Source organism: Temnothorax americanus, unplaced genomic scaffold, assembly GCF_048541705.1.
Source record: "Temnothorax americanus isolate GAGA-0224 unplaced genomic scaffold, ASM4854170v1 Scaffold55, whole genome shotgun sequence".
NCBI lineage: Eukaryota > Metazoa > Arthropoda > Insecta > Hymenoptera > Formicidae > Temnothorax > Temnothorax americanus.
Genome location: NW_027509705.1, coordinates 160,657 through 174,665, shown reverse-complemented (window position 1 = coordinate 174,665; position 14,009 = coordinate 160,657). Strand labels below are relative to the sequence as shown.

Sequence of the window (14,009 nt, the reverse complement as noted above, 5' to 3'; positions counted from 1 at the left end):
GTGCTCAATGAGTGAGCAAAGTAATGTATCCCTAATATACGTATAAGGATAATTTGTAATATATTGTATGTAAAAGTATAATTAGCAACCAAATTGAAATAAAAAAACAAACCCCCTGGAACACAATGGTACTCTATACGTCATCCTCCACCTAATGTTAGATCGTTACGCAGAAGCAAGTATATGACACAACAACCACATAAGCATAAATAAATCGATAAAAATCGTACTGCGCATCGTATTCGAATTGATATATCTGTGATCGAGTGCTGCAATTCAATTGGGCAAGTGTATAAATGTGATCAATGATGTGGTACTAACAAATATAAAATTAAAAACGGCAGAACAAGCCTACCCAGACATATGCAATGTTATGCCGATACTTATTTTATGAATACTCACTGTAGATAATAACAAAATTAATTTCGTCGGAAACGATCAAAAGCATATCTGCTTTTCGTGTAAAAACATAAAGATGTGAAAGTATCAACGTAATGTAAAAATGTTACAAGAAATGGGAAGAAACATATCGCTTACGAGATGTAGCATCTCATTGCATTGAGCCAAGGTAGGTTCAAACTATTGCAATTAAAATGATAATACAATTTTGAGAAAATCTATGTAACTTCGATGAAAGAAAGAAAGAGAGATAGAGAGATAAAGAAACCTACCCTGGGAGTTGGACATGAACAGGTTGAGTAGCGAGGTAGTACGGCGGGAAGCCTTGGTGGTTTGTGCATGTGACAGTTCTCTGTCCTTTTCCTTCTGTCTTTCTTTTTCTCTATCTTTTTCCAATATCACCCTCCCCCTGTCCCCATCCAGTACCCTCAAAGTACCACCTTCCCCCTTTAATCCCTGATCTTTTTTTGAACTGTGACTGTTACCGGCTACGCCTGTTTCGCCGTTGGTTCCCTTTGATGTTTCCTTAGGTGTCTCTACGCCGCCTTCCGACTGCGAGTGGCTGGTCATTTCCGCTAAACTCGTCATAACTTCCTCATACTCGATCACACCTAATTTACAAACGTCAATTTCCGTCAATGAATATCAAGGAAACGCAGAAACAAAAAAGAGTCTTCTGAATACTCTCTTATTCTTATTACCTGGTTTTTCGAAACCCGTGTATTTGCTCTGAACGAACTGCTCTAATAACTTCTCCACCGTCATATCGACGCATTGCCGTTTGAAATCGATATGCACCTGGCCGACCTGCTCGTGATTGGTTTGCAAAACGTCAGCGTACGTATTGAGAAATTCCTTCATGTGCTTCAGATGCGTCTCTTCCACATCTTGGAACCGCTTGGTAACGAAAACGTACATTGATTAGTACGCCTCGCTAATCGCCTGCGCAGCAATATTATCACGCAAAGCCTAACTTCTAACGTTTTAATCCAGAATTAGTACCCTGCAAGCCTGAGTCATTTTTGCCTCGAAGTCGTTTCGTATGATCGTGTACTTGTCCACCAGCGTCCTGTAATCATCTTGTGCCTTTTTGAACTTGCTCTCCGCCTTCTCGAGCTCCCTCTGACTGGCATTGTCTTTCCTCAATTTCTCTAATTCGAGGCGCTTTTGCATACACATGTCCTTCGCTTTGTGTAACGTTACCGTAATGCTCTGTATACTTTGTACAACTTCTAAGGTAGACGATTCTTCTTCCTTCACCTAGATGTGTCGATACATAATGTACGTTATTCTCTAGTTAAACCATTCTGATTACGAATTAAAGTAAATAAATTTGATGTCCATGCGCAATTATAATTATATTCGTGTGCATGCTACGGTAGATAGGACCACTGCACATTGCTGACTTGATTGCCTGACGATGAGAACCTACTGATCCAACAGTGTGGGCGGATACTGATAATTTATGGGACACGTATCTGACATATTTTACAAAACATGGCAATCGTGAAAAAAAAAGATAACGCCGTATCTTACTTTGTGACACCGCAATCAAATCAATGAGAAGAATATTAACATTCAGCCAACAAGTTAAATAGGAAGCAATTACGTACAGCCTTATGTTTCTTGTGTAACTCGTCCGCATATTTTGACACATCTTTTATGAGTTCGGAGACTCGCTGGGCCATTTGGAAATGTAAAACGGCGAGTTTCTCGGCGGCACCTCTCAAGGCGGCCCATACAGGTGCGAATGTCCCTTGTGTGCTATTGCTCGCCTGTTTCGCTACCTTACTGAGGAGTTTATAATTGTTTTCCTCTATGGCTGATCTCTCTCGCAAAAATTCAGCCAATTCCTTGCTGGCGATTACACCATGCTTCATGTTATGATATAACACGTCAAATCCATTATTCTTTTCGCCCTTAAATAGTAAAAAGATAATACTTCAATATATATATCTCCTTCAATTAAATCTATTGCTTTAGGGGTCCCATTTATTTTAATGATTCGGTGAGAAAATATTATTTTTTGAATAAATTAAATAAAATGTACGACATTTTGAAATTAAAAATGTATTTATTTGTAATTTTTTGTCTAAAAAATTATAAAATAAAGACAAAATTTTCAACTTCTCTTCATATCTTTCATACAAAGTTAACGATCACAAATGTTTAATCTGACATACAAAACTCAAATATACTTACATATATTTTTTGAATACGTGTTATTTAACTAAGAAAGGCAGATTTTGGCTTTTCGTAAAAATTGACATTTTGAAAAAAATTGTTTTAGAAGACAGAAAAAAAGCACATAATTTTGTGGAAAGACATGTTTTCATATCTGCCTTCATTACATTCCAATAACTATATATATACACTATATTAAAAAAGATATTTAAGTTTAATATTTCAGATCAAGCCTAGAAGAATTATGCTACACACTGTCCAAAATGTGACATTAAACATTTCACAAGAAAAATATAAAGAAATTGAAGATTTGTCCCTATTTTATAATTTTTTAGGTCTAAAAATATATAAATAAATACATTTTTAATGTCAAACTGCTATACATTTTATTTAATCCATTCCTAAAGTTATATTCTAATTATTACATCAATTTATATACAGGATGCATCACACAATTGGATTCTAATACCTTGAAGATAGCAGGAAATGGTATAAGCACAAATGGTGTAATAGTATAATAATGTCTATATTTGGTATAATAATGTCTATTTTTCTATTGATTCATTTTTTTCGTAAGTGCAACAATGCACGAAATTTCATGAGATATTTGAAATTTCTGAATGAAGCATATGTTTTATTCAAGGAAATATTCAAATTTCCACCGTTATATAACGAACATTTTGTGATTCGTTTCTTCATTATACAGTATCAAGATTACTATTTATGTTTAAGCAATTTATTCTAATCTGTTCTTTTAATGAAACAAATAAACACAAATACACATTATCTTTGAGATAACTCCATGAAAAATATCTTGTAAATCATTTCTTTTTCGAGCACACCTTATCTTAATATTTTTATATACAAAATGTTCAAAAGAATTTATTTATGCAAAAAAATTTTATTAAAGAAAAAGTACATTTCCCTTTTCTAGTGCAACGTTGCATTTCCAAAAAAATTAGTCAATAGAAAAATAGATCATTATTATTGGCGATGGGATTAAGTGCGTTATAATAAGTAGATTAAAATATGTATAGTTTCGAACTTTCTATAATTACTTTGAAAAATAAAAGTAATACTTTCTGTAAAAGTAGATTCGAATCAGGACGAAATGGTTCAAATCTATGAGTACCTTAAAAAACTAGAGTATTACTTCGAAATGGACTCAAATCTAGATCAAATATGTTCGAATCTTTTACGAGATTCACTTTACGTTCTTTTGAATCAAAACGTTTGTATAAAATGACAATGTTTTAATGGGAATACCCAAGTTTCGATAGTTTTTAAATTGCCATCGAAAAAGGTCTTCGATTAAAGATTAAAGCAGAATTAAAGCAGACAGATAACAAAAATATATTCTTTAGTTAATTTCAAAAATGGATTTTAATAACATTTTAACTTAAAACTTAATAAAGATACATAATGTTTAAAATGGAAAGTATGGAAATGCAATGGCGATAAGTAACGAATTTCCTAAAAATTTTCGCTGAGAAAAAAAATCAATTTTACACTCATCAGAGAATTTATAATTGAAATTAATGTAGCAAATGTAGCATATCTTATAGATATATGTATACGTAAATGTGCATGTGTTTTAAATTTAAAAATCCGAAAATTGGACAAAGTGTATAAAGAACGATAGCGAAAAGTTGTACGGATTATCATTTTTCTATCGGAAAATCGTACAAAAATCCTGCAATTAGAATTACGACCGAAATATATGCATTGGAACGGTACTTAAGACCACTTAGCTATTTAACACTTGAACTCTGCAGATCACGCGGTAAATCCACATTGAGCAGAACCGCTCGAGTTACGTCGCCGCGTAATAAGCTGTTATTACGTATTATTGCCCTTGTCATCCTATTGTACCGATTACTCGCGGCAGTTACACGTCTCAATTACTGCTCTGATTTTATTGTAAAAGAATCTTTCGTAAACAGCCGCCAATGCCTGATATTTTATATCACGTTCGAGATGCAGGATACTCGCGGTGTTAAAAAAAGGAAGTGACAATTATCTTATCTCGACAATGTGCGTTCTGAGAGAAAGAGTTGCAGATAAATATGTACCATTGGTCAAATAAATTTGTAATGCCCTTAAAAGAAGCCTCTCGTGACGAAACGTGAGTAGTCAAATTTATCCTTTTAACAACGTCTCATGCTTCTTTGTAATAATAATAGCATAGAAATAAATAATTGTCTATATGTGTATTTTCTTTACATTTACCATTAACGTATACCTACATATATTCATAGTACATAAATGCTATTATGTACTCAGCTATATACATATAAAGGTATACGCACATTTGTAAAACTCTATAATGGCTCTGGTATTCATAGTCCAATCTTATATTCAAGATCATCTTAAGATGTACGAGACAGTACGGTCATTTCATCGGTTAAATGTTTCAAGACTGCAGATGACATGACGTAAGACTGCACAAGACGATCTTGAATGTAGAGCTCCGTCTAGACCAAGTAACATTGTTGCCGACATTGTAAAGAACAAAAATGTATTATAGGAACCAAATGTGGCTGATAAAATTGTAGTAACTACTATTTTTATTATTAAATTTGTATCTGACATAAATCTATTCGATAATTACTACGTTTACGCGAGCGTTACACTGAAAAAAATATTTGTATAAAATTACTACTTTTATGTAAAAATCACTTGTAGTTTTAAAAGCGGTATTTTTACAACGATGAACGAAGAGAAAACAGTTTTATTTCATGAGAAATTACATATAATCTGCAATTTTCAATATAAGAGTAATATTGCATGATTATGTTGGGTCGGAAAAAACCATGCAATATTACTACTTATATTAAATTGCAGATAATATGTAATTTCTCATAAAATAAAACTGTTTTCTCTTCGTTCATCGTTGTGAAAATACCGCTAAATTTAAAACTACAAGTGATTTTACATAAAAATAGTAATTTCACCTATATTTTACCACTAATATATACTTTCATTTTAAAAAATCTGGGAAAAAATTACAGTAATAATTAGATAAATTTCTGATTTCAAATATGTAATTTCCATATAAATAAAGTACATGGATTTTTTTCAGTGTACTTCTGTAGTAACTTACGATAATTCCTTCGCGTAAACGGGATTTTGTAACTTACGATAATTTACTCCGCGTAAACGAGTGAATTATTGTAAGTTACTACAGAAGTAACGCTCGCGTAAACGTAGTAAATGTATCTGACATCAGTCAACTACTTTTTGCTATCGCATTTTTTAAATGTTAGTGACATTAATATCAAGATAAGTGATGATGATTTATTAACTCTTTCTGCTGCTTGTATAGTTATATCAAGTAAGAGAACTTCTAAAAAAAAAAGGATTTGATTCAATTTTAAAACGTGAAAAAATATATTAATAATTTTTTATTAAATAAACTAAAATATGATAGCAGAGATTTGTTATGTAGGGAGTTGAGAAGCAATAGTATAGTTTTTAAAATTTTATGTCCCGTTCTGAGATTACGAAGATGTTATCGAATTGTTCTAAATTATTAAGACATTATTGGAAAATATAATGTAACGATGTCGCAGACCAAAATTTTCATGTACATACATTCATATATCGACAACATTAATCACAGACATTCTTTTGATTTTTATACCACCTCGAAATCAAAAACATAAACTTTAGATAATATTGTCATCGACACGATGTCACCCACATTTTTAAATTGCTTTCAACATTTGTCGACAACAATGTAGCTCACAATTTCTTGGATTTAAAATTGAATTTTGTCAAATACACTGTCGGCGATACATCAAGTTTCTGACAATGTTTCGTTTCAGTCTGAACGACGATTAAAATCGGACTATAAATACTGCCCTATGAATGTTATTGCAATGCAAGTATTAATAGCCTTAACACTTTGACTGTCAATGACGGAAATATCCGCACATTCAATAAAAGATATACTTATACCAGAGCAATTAAAACGGGATACTATATTTTTTTATGTTTTAGGATTGCTGAACTCAAATCTGAAATCAAAATTGCGAAATTCGAAAAGGCAGATTCAACATAGCGGACTAAAAATGCAAAAAATTGTTCGATTCGCATAAAAATTTAAATTTAAAGGTTTTTAAATTGGTAATTTTAAATTCAAAATAAAAATTGAAAGGTTTAAAATGGTAATAGGCAAAAAGATTTTGATGCTGATTCTGTTTTGAAAATTGAAAATTGTTTATTTATTATGACGGATTCAATATAACGGCCATAAAATTAAAAATATCTTTCGGTTTGCATAACAATTTATTTATAAGAATTTTTATAAATTTTTCTGCCATTTAAAATTTTGAAATTTTGACCTCAGATTTAGCTTCAGCAACCCAAAAAACTCCTAGAAAGTATCCTTTTTATATTATAATTTTATTAACTCTTTTATCAAAAGCATTTTTGACTCACAAGCATTTTTTTCATCTAACACCTAAAGGGTTAAAAACCTAATAAATTCACAGAGTAAAATTCATCATCAATCAAATGCTGAAAAACTTTTGCACTTATATTTACCCAGAAAATATATAGAATGCTATCAAATTATTTAACTTTAATTCATTAAGCAGAACAACAAAAAGTGAGATATAATGTTGGGGTGTAAAATACACATTTCATGCGAGTATTTACTATAAAAAAAAATCACGCCAGTAATGTGAGGTTGACGGTATTAAGCAATTAGAGAAATTAGATTCTGTTGATATCTCTTTAACATTGAAACAGATTTTTAATGTCTCATTGTCAGCTCGTTACGACCTAGTAAAGATTTTCTTTGCGTACAACCTCCGGCGCTCGTTTGAAGATTTACGCCGTAGATATACTACGCGCAAGTAACACGCGTGAATACTCCCGCAATTAAAGGAGGCTAATTACGAGATAAAAATAAACGGTATTATAAACACGGCGAGGGAAACCGATGCGCGGCAGGTGTCCTTCAACCGCGTGCGTAAAAACGCGTAGTTCAGACTTCGCGTATAGCAGGCTGCACAAGAATGCGGCGCACATGTCAATGAGTGTCGGATCGGATATTTTTTTTTCTATTCACGCGTGTTTCACGTAACGAATGTTTTGTCCCGCATGTAGGAAGTGGGAAGGTAGGGGCACGTACGATAAAGGTAATCGGAGGAAGAATGAGGGGAAGAAGTGAAAGGATGAGGGGAAGGGAAGGGGTGGAGAGAGGGAGGAAGAAAGAGGGGAAAAAGGGGGAAAACTAAAAAATTTCGATTTTCAGTTAAAAAGTATGTCTAAAGTATGCTCCCTATATGCTATAAGTGTTACAAGTCTATATGCAAAATTCGCTGCACTGGAGCAGAAGTGTCGTTACTCTTTTAAACCGATTAAGTTGCGGTCGCTGGATAAATACTAATAGTGTCATAAGTAAATTGACAAGTGAATCACATGCAGCAAATGTCTTCAAAAAACAGAGTATAACCCCTGGTTTCCAACGCGTTGCCATGCGTTATAGCGCGCGTTTGACGCGCGCGTTTGTGCTGATAGTGTTTCCATGCGCGCGTTATTATATAGACAGCTCCCAATTTTATTACAAAAATACATGCGATATATATGTAATATTTAATAGAAAATAATATAAATAATTGTAAAAAAAAGAGAAAAAAGAAGAATATTAAATACAGAAAAAGTATAAATAATCTATTAACTATATAGCTTTTAGCAAAAATATATCACGTATACAATTTTCTCTAAAAAAATATATATTTTTTTTTTATAGTTATTATGCTATTCGGGGCGGAGACGAATCCAACAAACCATAGATCATTAAAATCTGTCCAGCCGTTCTTGAGTTATAAATGGTGTAACTAACCCGACTTTGTTTTATATATATAGATGTATAAATTTCATTTCTATATAATAGATGAATGATGAAAAATTTAAAATATTTCTTCTATTATGGTCGTGGAGAAAACGACAACAAAGAATAACAACATCGAAGATCAGCTCCACGTTGGTGGGTTCGACCTATTTTAATCAATACACTTGAGCAGGGAGCTTACAGTAATCTTGTTGCCGAACTACGCAATGATGTTGAGCTCTTTTTTAATTACCACAGAATGACACCAAACCAATTTGATACCCTACTACATAAAATAGAGCCTCAAATTTCTAAATTAAATTTAACTAGAGAACCTTTACCACCTGGATTACGATTATCTTTAACCTTACGATATATTGCTGCTGGAGACAGTATGCATGGCTAGCTTACATTATCAGTATCGAATTGGACGAGCTACTACGTCAAAAATTATTGCGGGAAACTACAAAAGTGATATGGGATGTTTTACATCCGGAAGTATTATCTGTATTAAAAAAAGAGGAATGGGCTAGCATAGCTCAAGACCCTGAGGATATTTGGAATTTCCAAAATTGTGTTGGAGCTATCGACGGAAAACATGTAGTTGTACAGTGTTTCAAGAATACAGGCTCTACTTTTTATAATTATAAAGGAACATTTAGTATAGTACTTCTCGCAGCCTGTGATGCGCAATACAGATTTATATACGTAAGCATTGTATTTTCCAATCGTCAGATTTTGGAAAAGATATAATTGAACAAAAATTACCCTTGCCTCCACCAACTGTTTTCATGGATCAAATACTAGAGTTCCTTTTGTATTTGTCGGAGACGCAGCATTCCCATTATTGGAAAATTTAATGCGGCTTTATCCCGGTGTTAATTTAACACCAGATCAAATAATTTTTAATTATAGAGAAAGCAGAGCTCGAATGTGTATTGAAAATGCGTTTGGAGTAATGACATCAAGATTTCGTATTTTTAGAAAGCCAATAATTGCATCTCTTGAAACTGTACAAAGTATTGTACAATGTTGTGTTGTTTTGCGCACAATTGGCTTCGGGACAGTGAGCTTCATCTTGCACCAGGACAAAAAATATATCTTCCACCATGTTTTGTTGATAGAAAAGATCGAAGTGGAAATTTACAAATTAGACAATGGCGTGAAGAAAATGAATTTCTCAGACTACGAAATCTTAATCCAAACGCAGCCAGGAATTCAACGCAAGTGGCCAAAGAAGTTCGGGAAATTTATAAAAATTATTTATGGCGGAAGGCAGTGTCCAATGGCAGTGGGATAAATTACCAGAACACCAAAAGAACTGGTATTTGCAACAAGCAAATAATTAAGGTATGTTTACAATAATATAAAGTGTACAATAAACTGAGTCAATAAACTGAGTAAATAATATTTTATTTTAACACAGTGAACATTTAACTCTTTTATTTTAACATTTTAATATTAATATAACTTAATTAATATATAAACAATGTAAAATTAATAACTTTAATTAATGTCTTCATTTTCTAAAATTTCTTCAAATGCGCTTAAAATTTTTTGCCTTATATAAAACCGCGATGACAAACTAAAATTTTGTACATCGCAAGCAATTAATAAATAAAAATATTCTTCAGCAGAATGTTCTCGATTTAATGAAGATCTTGAAGTCGGTTTATTTTTTATATAATCTAATATAACTTCTTCCACCAGATCACACACTCATGATTATCTAAATTTGGAATTAAAATATTCAAAATTAAAATATTTTTAATTATATATATATATATATATATATATATATATATATAATATTAATTCTTGTGAAAAAGATGTCACACCACAACAAAGTTTCTTTAAGCGCCCTTCACTCTTTATAGAAAAATCTTCTACGTCTAGTTTATCTATTAAAAGAAAAAAAGGTTATTTATATAAAATATTATTTAAGAAATTACCTAAGTCGTCTACAGACGATTCCGAGTCTCGACATCGAACTCGCGAAACTCATGTTCGACCGTTAGACGCCGTGCCGTCGTAAGCGGTGAGATCCCGACGACGGACAGAGGCGCCGTACGGCAAACCGGGCTCGTGCGACGACCGAGTCTCCCGTTTAAGGGGGACCGGCCGCCTAGTAGTGTGTCACATTGTTTTGAGCCTTTCGACTCACGAGACTCCTAGAGATATCATTGCCACCTTTGACTAGAGAGGATACGGCCTTAGAGGCGTTCAGGCATAATCCCACGGATGGTAGCTTCGCACCACCGGCCGCTCGACCGAGTGCGTGAACCAAATGTCCGAACCTGCGGTTCCTCTCGTACTGAGCAGGATTACTATCGCAATGACTAAATAATTTCTTAAATAATATTTTATATAAATAACCTTTTTTTCTTTTAATAGATAAACTAGACGTAGAAGATTTTTCTATAAAGAGTGAAGGGCGCTTAAAGAAACTTTGTTGTGGTGTGACATCTTTTTCACAAGAATTTGAAGAACAAGGTTGTGAAGAAGGGCCTCCAGTATTTGATTTTAATAGTTCTTCAGCTGTACATATAGAGACTTGTTACTTTATTAAACTGTTAAGTGATTGTTATTATTAATATTAAATGTACGTTTTAATTTTGTTTTTTTTTTAATTATTTTTATTGCTCAGATTTTAATTATTATGTTATAGATAGATTTATTTAATTTCAGCTACAAAAAGCCAAGAAATGGACTTGGTTTACAATATACCTTATATACACTCATACCAATTTTTTTAACTTAACGCATGCAACTATTAATTCATTATTTCGTACTTTCTTAAATTTCTTTTAGAAAAACTATTCCTTAAGCCCTAAACGACTTAATCCATTATTTGCACGTTAAACTTCACAACCTAAACTAAAAAAAAATATTTGAACCTAGTCCGCTTCAGCAGTAGGCCAAGAAACGGACATTATTCACCTATACACACACACACACATACCTTCATACAACAACGCGCAACAACTAATATTAATATTCCATATACTTCTAAATTCTTCTCAAATCTCCTTTAATCCAGGAAGAACCATCCTAAAACTTATAAAACTTAAATTCTAATGCATTCTCTCTATAAACCTTATACTCCAGAACCTATCATATACCTTAAACTCATATCTTCCATAACTTCTGCGTGCAAAACTCAAAGTCTAATTTTAAAACTACAAAACATAATTCTCTCTTTTTCTTTATCCCTACCTCTACCTTAATATTACAACCATTTTCCTATTTTTCAACCACATATTGACATATTAATAATTCTTTACCTTTACCTTAAAATATTAACGCAACTCTCTCATCTTACAATACTCAATTTGACTGTAAAACCCTTACACTCAAATATTTACATACACCTACATATAATAAACTCGACTAATAACAAATCTCCTGCTTCCTAACTAATACTTTCCTATGTCCCCCTATCTAACTCATCACACCTCCCTGTATATGCCCCTCCTTCCTCTTCTATTTTTTTTATCTTCCAATATATTATCTTCCTAATCTTAATCTTCCTGATCTTTTTGAGTTCATTCCTAATTTAACTCAAAAAACTTCTGTGCCCTCGAATCGCTCCTTTCCTCTTCCTTATTTGCCAAATTCCTCAGCACTGCTCCTCTCCTCTCCTACTACATTGTCTCCCAGCTCTTCTTCTCTCGTTCCCTCCGAAGCAACATTTATTTCCTCCGCGCGCGTTCTCTGGTTATCTTCCCGTACCTCCTATCTGCCGTTGCATAACCAATATACCTGTATTCGCACATCCGTGCCATCCAAAGATTCTAATATTTCCAGGAAAACTACTGCGTCCTTTCTTAAACTGTAATGTTCATACCTCTTATTTTTCTTCCTTCCACATTTCCTTCCTTTTCTTCCTCTCCTTTTCTCACCACGCCTTGTGTCCTCGTTTACTCCCTTTCCTATTTCCATCTTCTTTTACCTTTCCTTTCCTTCAACGCAGATAAGTTTCGCTAATCCTTGTTCCAAGATTACGCCAATCGCTTTCCTTCACCTTTCTTCTGTTCATCTTCTCTCTTCTTCATCAATGGCTTATAACCCTTCCTCAGTTACTTATCTTCTTTTACTTCCCTTTCCTAGAACACCTCTGAACTCGCCAATCCTTGTGTCCTAGCTTTATTTCACCTTTCTTCTTTTCATTTCCATTAACCCGGAACTCGAGTTTTTACAACTACTTTTTTCTTCTTTTTTTCTTCACATTTAATCCTCCGTTGTTTCGTATAACCTCTTCTATAACAGCGCTTCTTTCACCTACCTCTTGTCCTCTCCTGTTTTCTTCCCTTTTCCTCTTCTTCCTCTTTTTATTCTTGATTCTATATTTCCCAATCTAAAATTTACCTGTGTTCTGAGTTCAACCTGTCATCCCTTTAACTATCTTCTTAATCTATACTTAATTTACGACCAAAGGCTCCTTAGCTAATCATGCACTTATCATACAATCTTCTTTACAATCATCGATCGAAACCTTCCCTACTTTACCTACATTACCTTTACCGCCTTTGCCGCCTAACTGACTCGTCACCATAACCTCATCCTACCACGTTCTCTAAACACTTTTATACTACTTTTCTCTACTTGCATCCTACTATCTCCCTTTATTCTCATCGCATCTCATACTTACACCCTATCTTTCCATTATCCCTACTTGCCACATACTAATCTTTAAACCCAGAAACAAAGCTAAAATCGCACAACTTTCACCGCTACCATTCACACACGCGCCATCTAACCAAGTCCAATTATTATGTTATAAAAATATTATATTATAAAAATTTTTACTTTGACTTTTGGATTTCGATTATTTGGGATATCAATAAGGTTAATAAATTGCAAATTTTCTTGTGATGCAAATGATTCATTATGACATTCATTATTGCTTTCGGTTTCATGTGACATATTCGTTATTGTTTTAATAGGAAAAATGAATTGCATTACAAATTATATATTATATGTGTATGTAGTAAAGATACTCAATTAATTATTGTTTCTCAAATTATTTTATTATTAAAGATAATTATAATATAAAAAATAATATGCCTACGGCCGCGGTCGCGACACTTGTTTTAAAAATGCCATGCTCTCCTATAAAGGCCAAGTTGAGATTTGTGTAGCTGCTTGTCCACTTTTCGTTAATAATTTTTTATTCTTCTAAAAATATCTGTCCCAAAGAAATTTCCATCAGGTTTTTACAAAATCCTCTATAAAATTATAGTTTTTGTTATAAATTGTTGTATATATATATATATATATATATATATATATATATATTATTTTTTATATTATTTTTATAATATTATTTAAATTATTTTTATCTTAATTATATATATATACATTTTATTTTTTCTTACCAGTTACATGTAATTCATAGGCTATTTTAGCCCATAATTTCCTTTTATATATATTATCTTTATAAAATTTGCTATTTAAATCCCACAAAGCACTACGAAGATGAACTGAGTTTATAATTAATTCATTTACTGATTCGTTGTTTTCGCAAGAATTATTATTGTTTATTGACATTATGTATGATTAAATATGACAAGCTGTCATTAAT

General features: G+C 32.6%; 1 protein-coding gene across 10 annotated transcripts in view; it reads right to left on the bottom strand.

Annotated features, from left to right (window-relative positions):
• The window catches only part of LOC143904672 (F-BAR domain only protein 2), a 36,756-nt gene that overhangs the window by 21,197 nt on the left and 1,550 nt on the right, over positions 1–14,009 (bottom strand). For 8 of the 10 annotated variants that reach the window (XR_013259014.1, XR_013259013.1, XM_077419484.1 and 5 more), the window contains exons 2-5: positions 2,013–2,318; positions 1,402–1,659; positions 1,101–1,296; positions 672–1,010 (exon numbers count right to left, since the gene is read on the bottom strand). Coding sequence is in view for 8 of the 10 variants with exons in the window: in XM_077419484.1 (XP_077275610.1) it covers positions 672–1,010; positions 1,101–1,296; positions 1,402–1,659; positions 2,013–2,318 (1,099 nt within the window). In the remaining 2 variants the exon portion in view is untranslated. The remainder of the gene's footprint in view (positions 1–671; positions 1,011–1,100; positions 1,297–1,401; positions 1,660–2,012; positions 2,319–14,009) is intronic. The other 2 variants (XM_077419492.1, XM_077419490.1) reach the window with 1 other exon arrangement.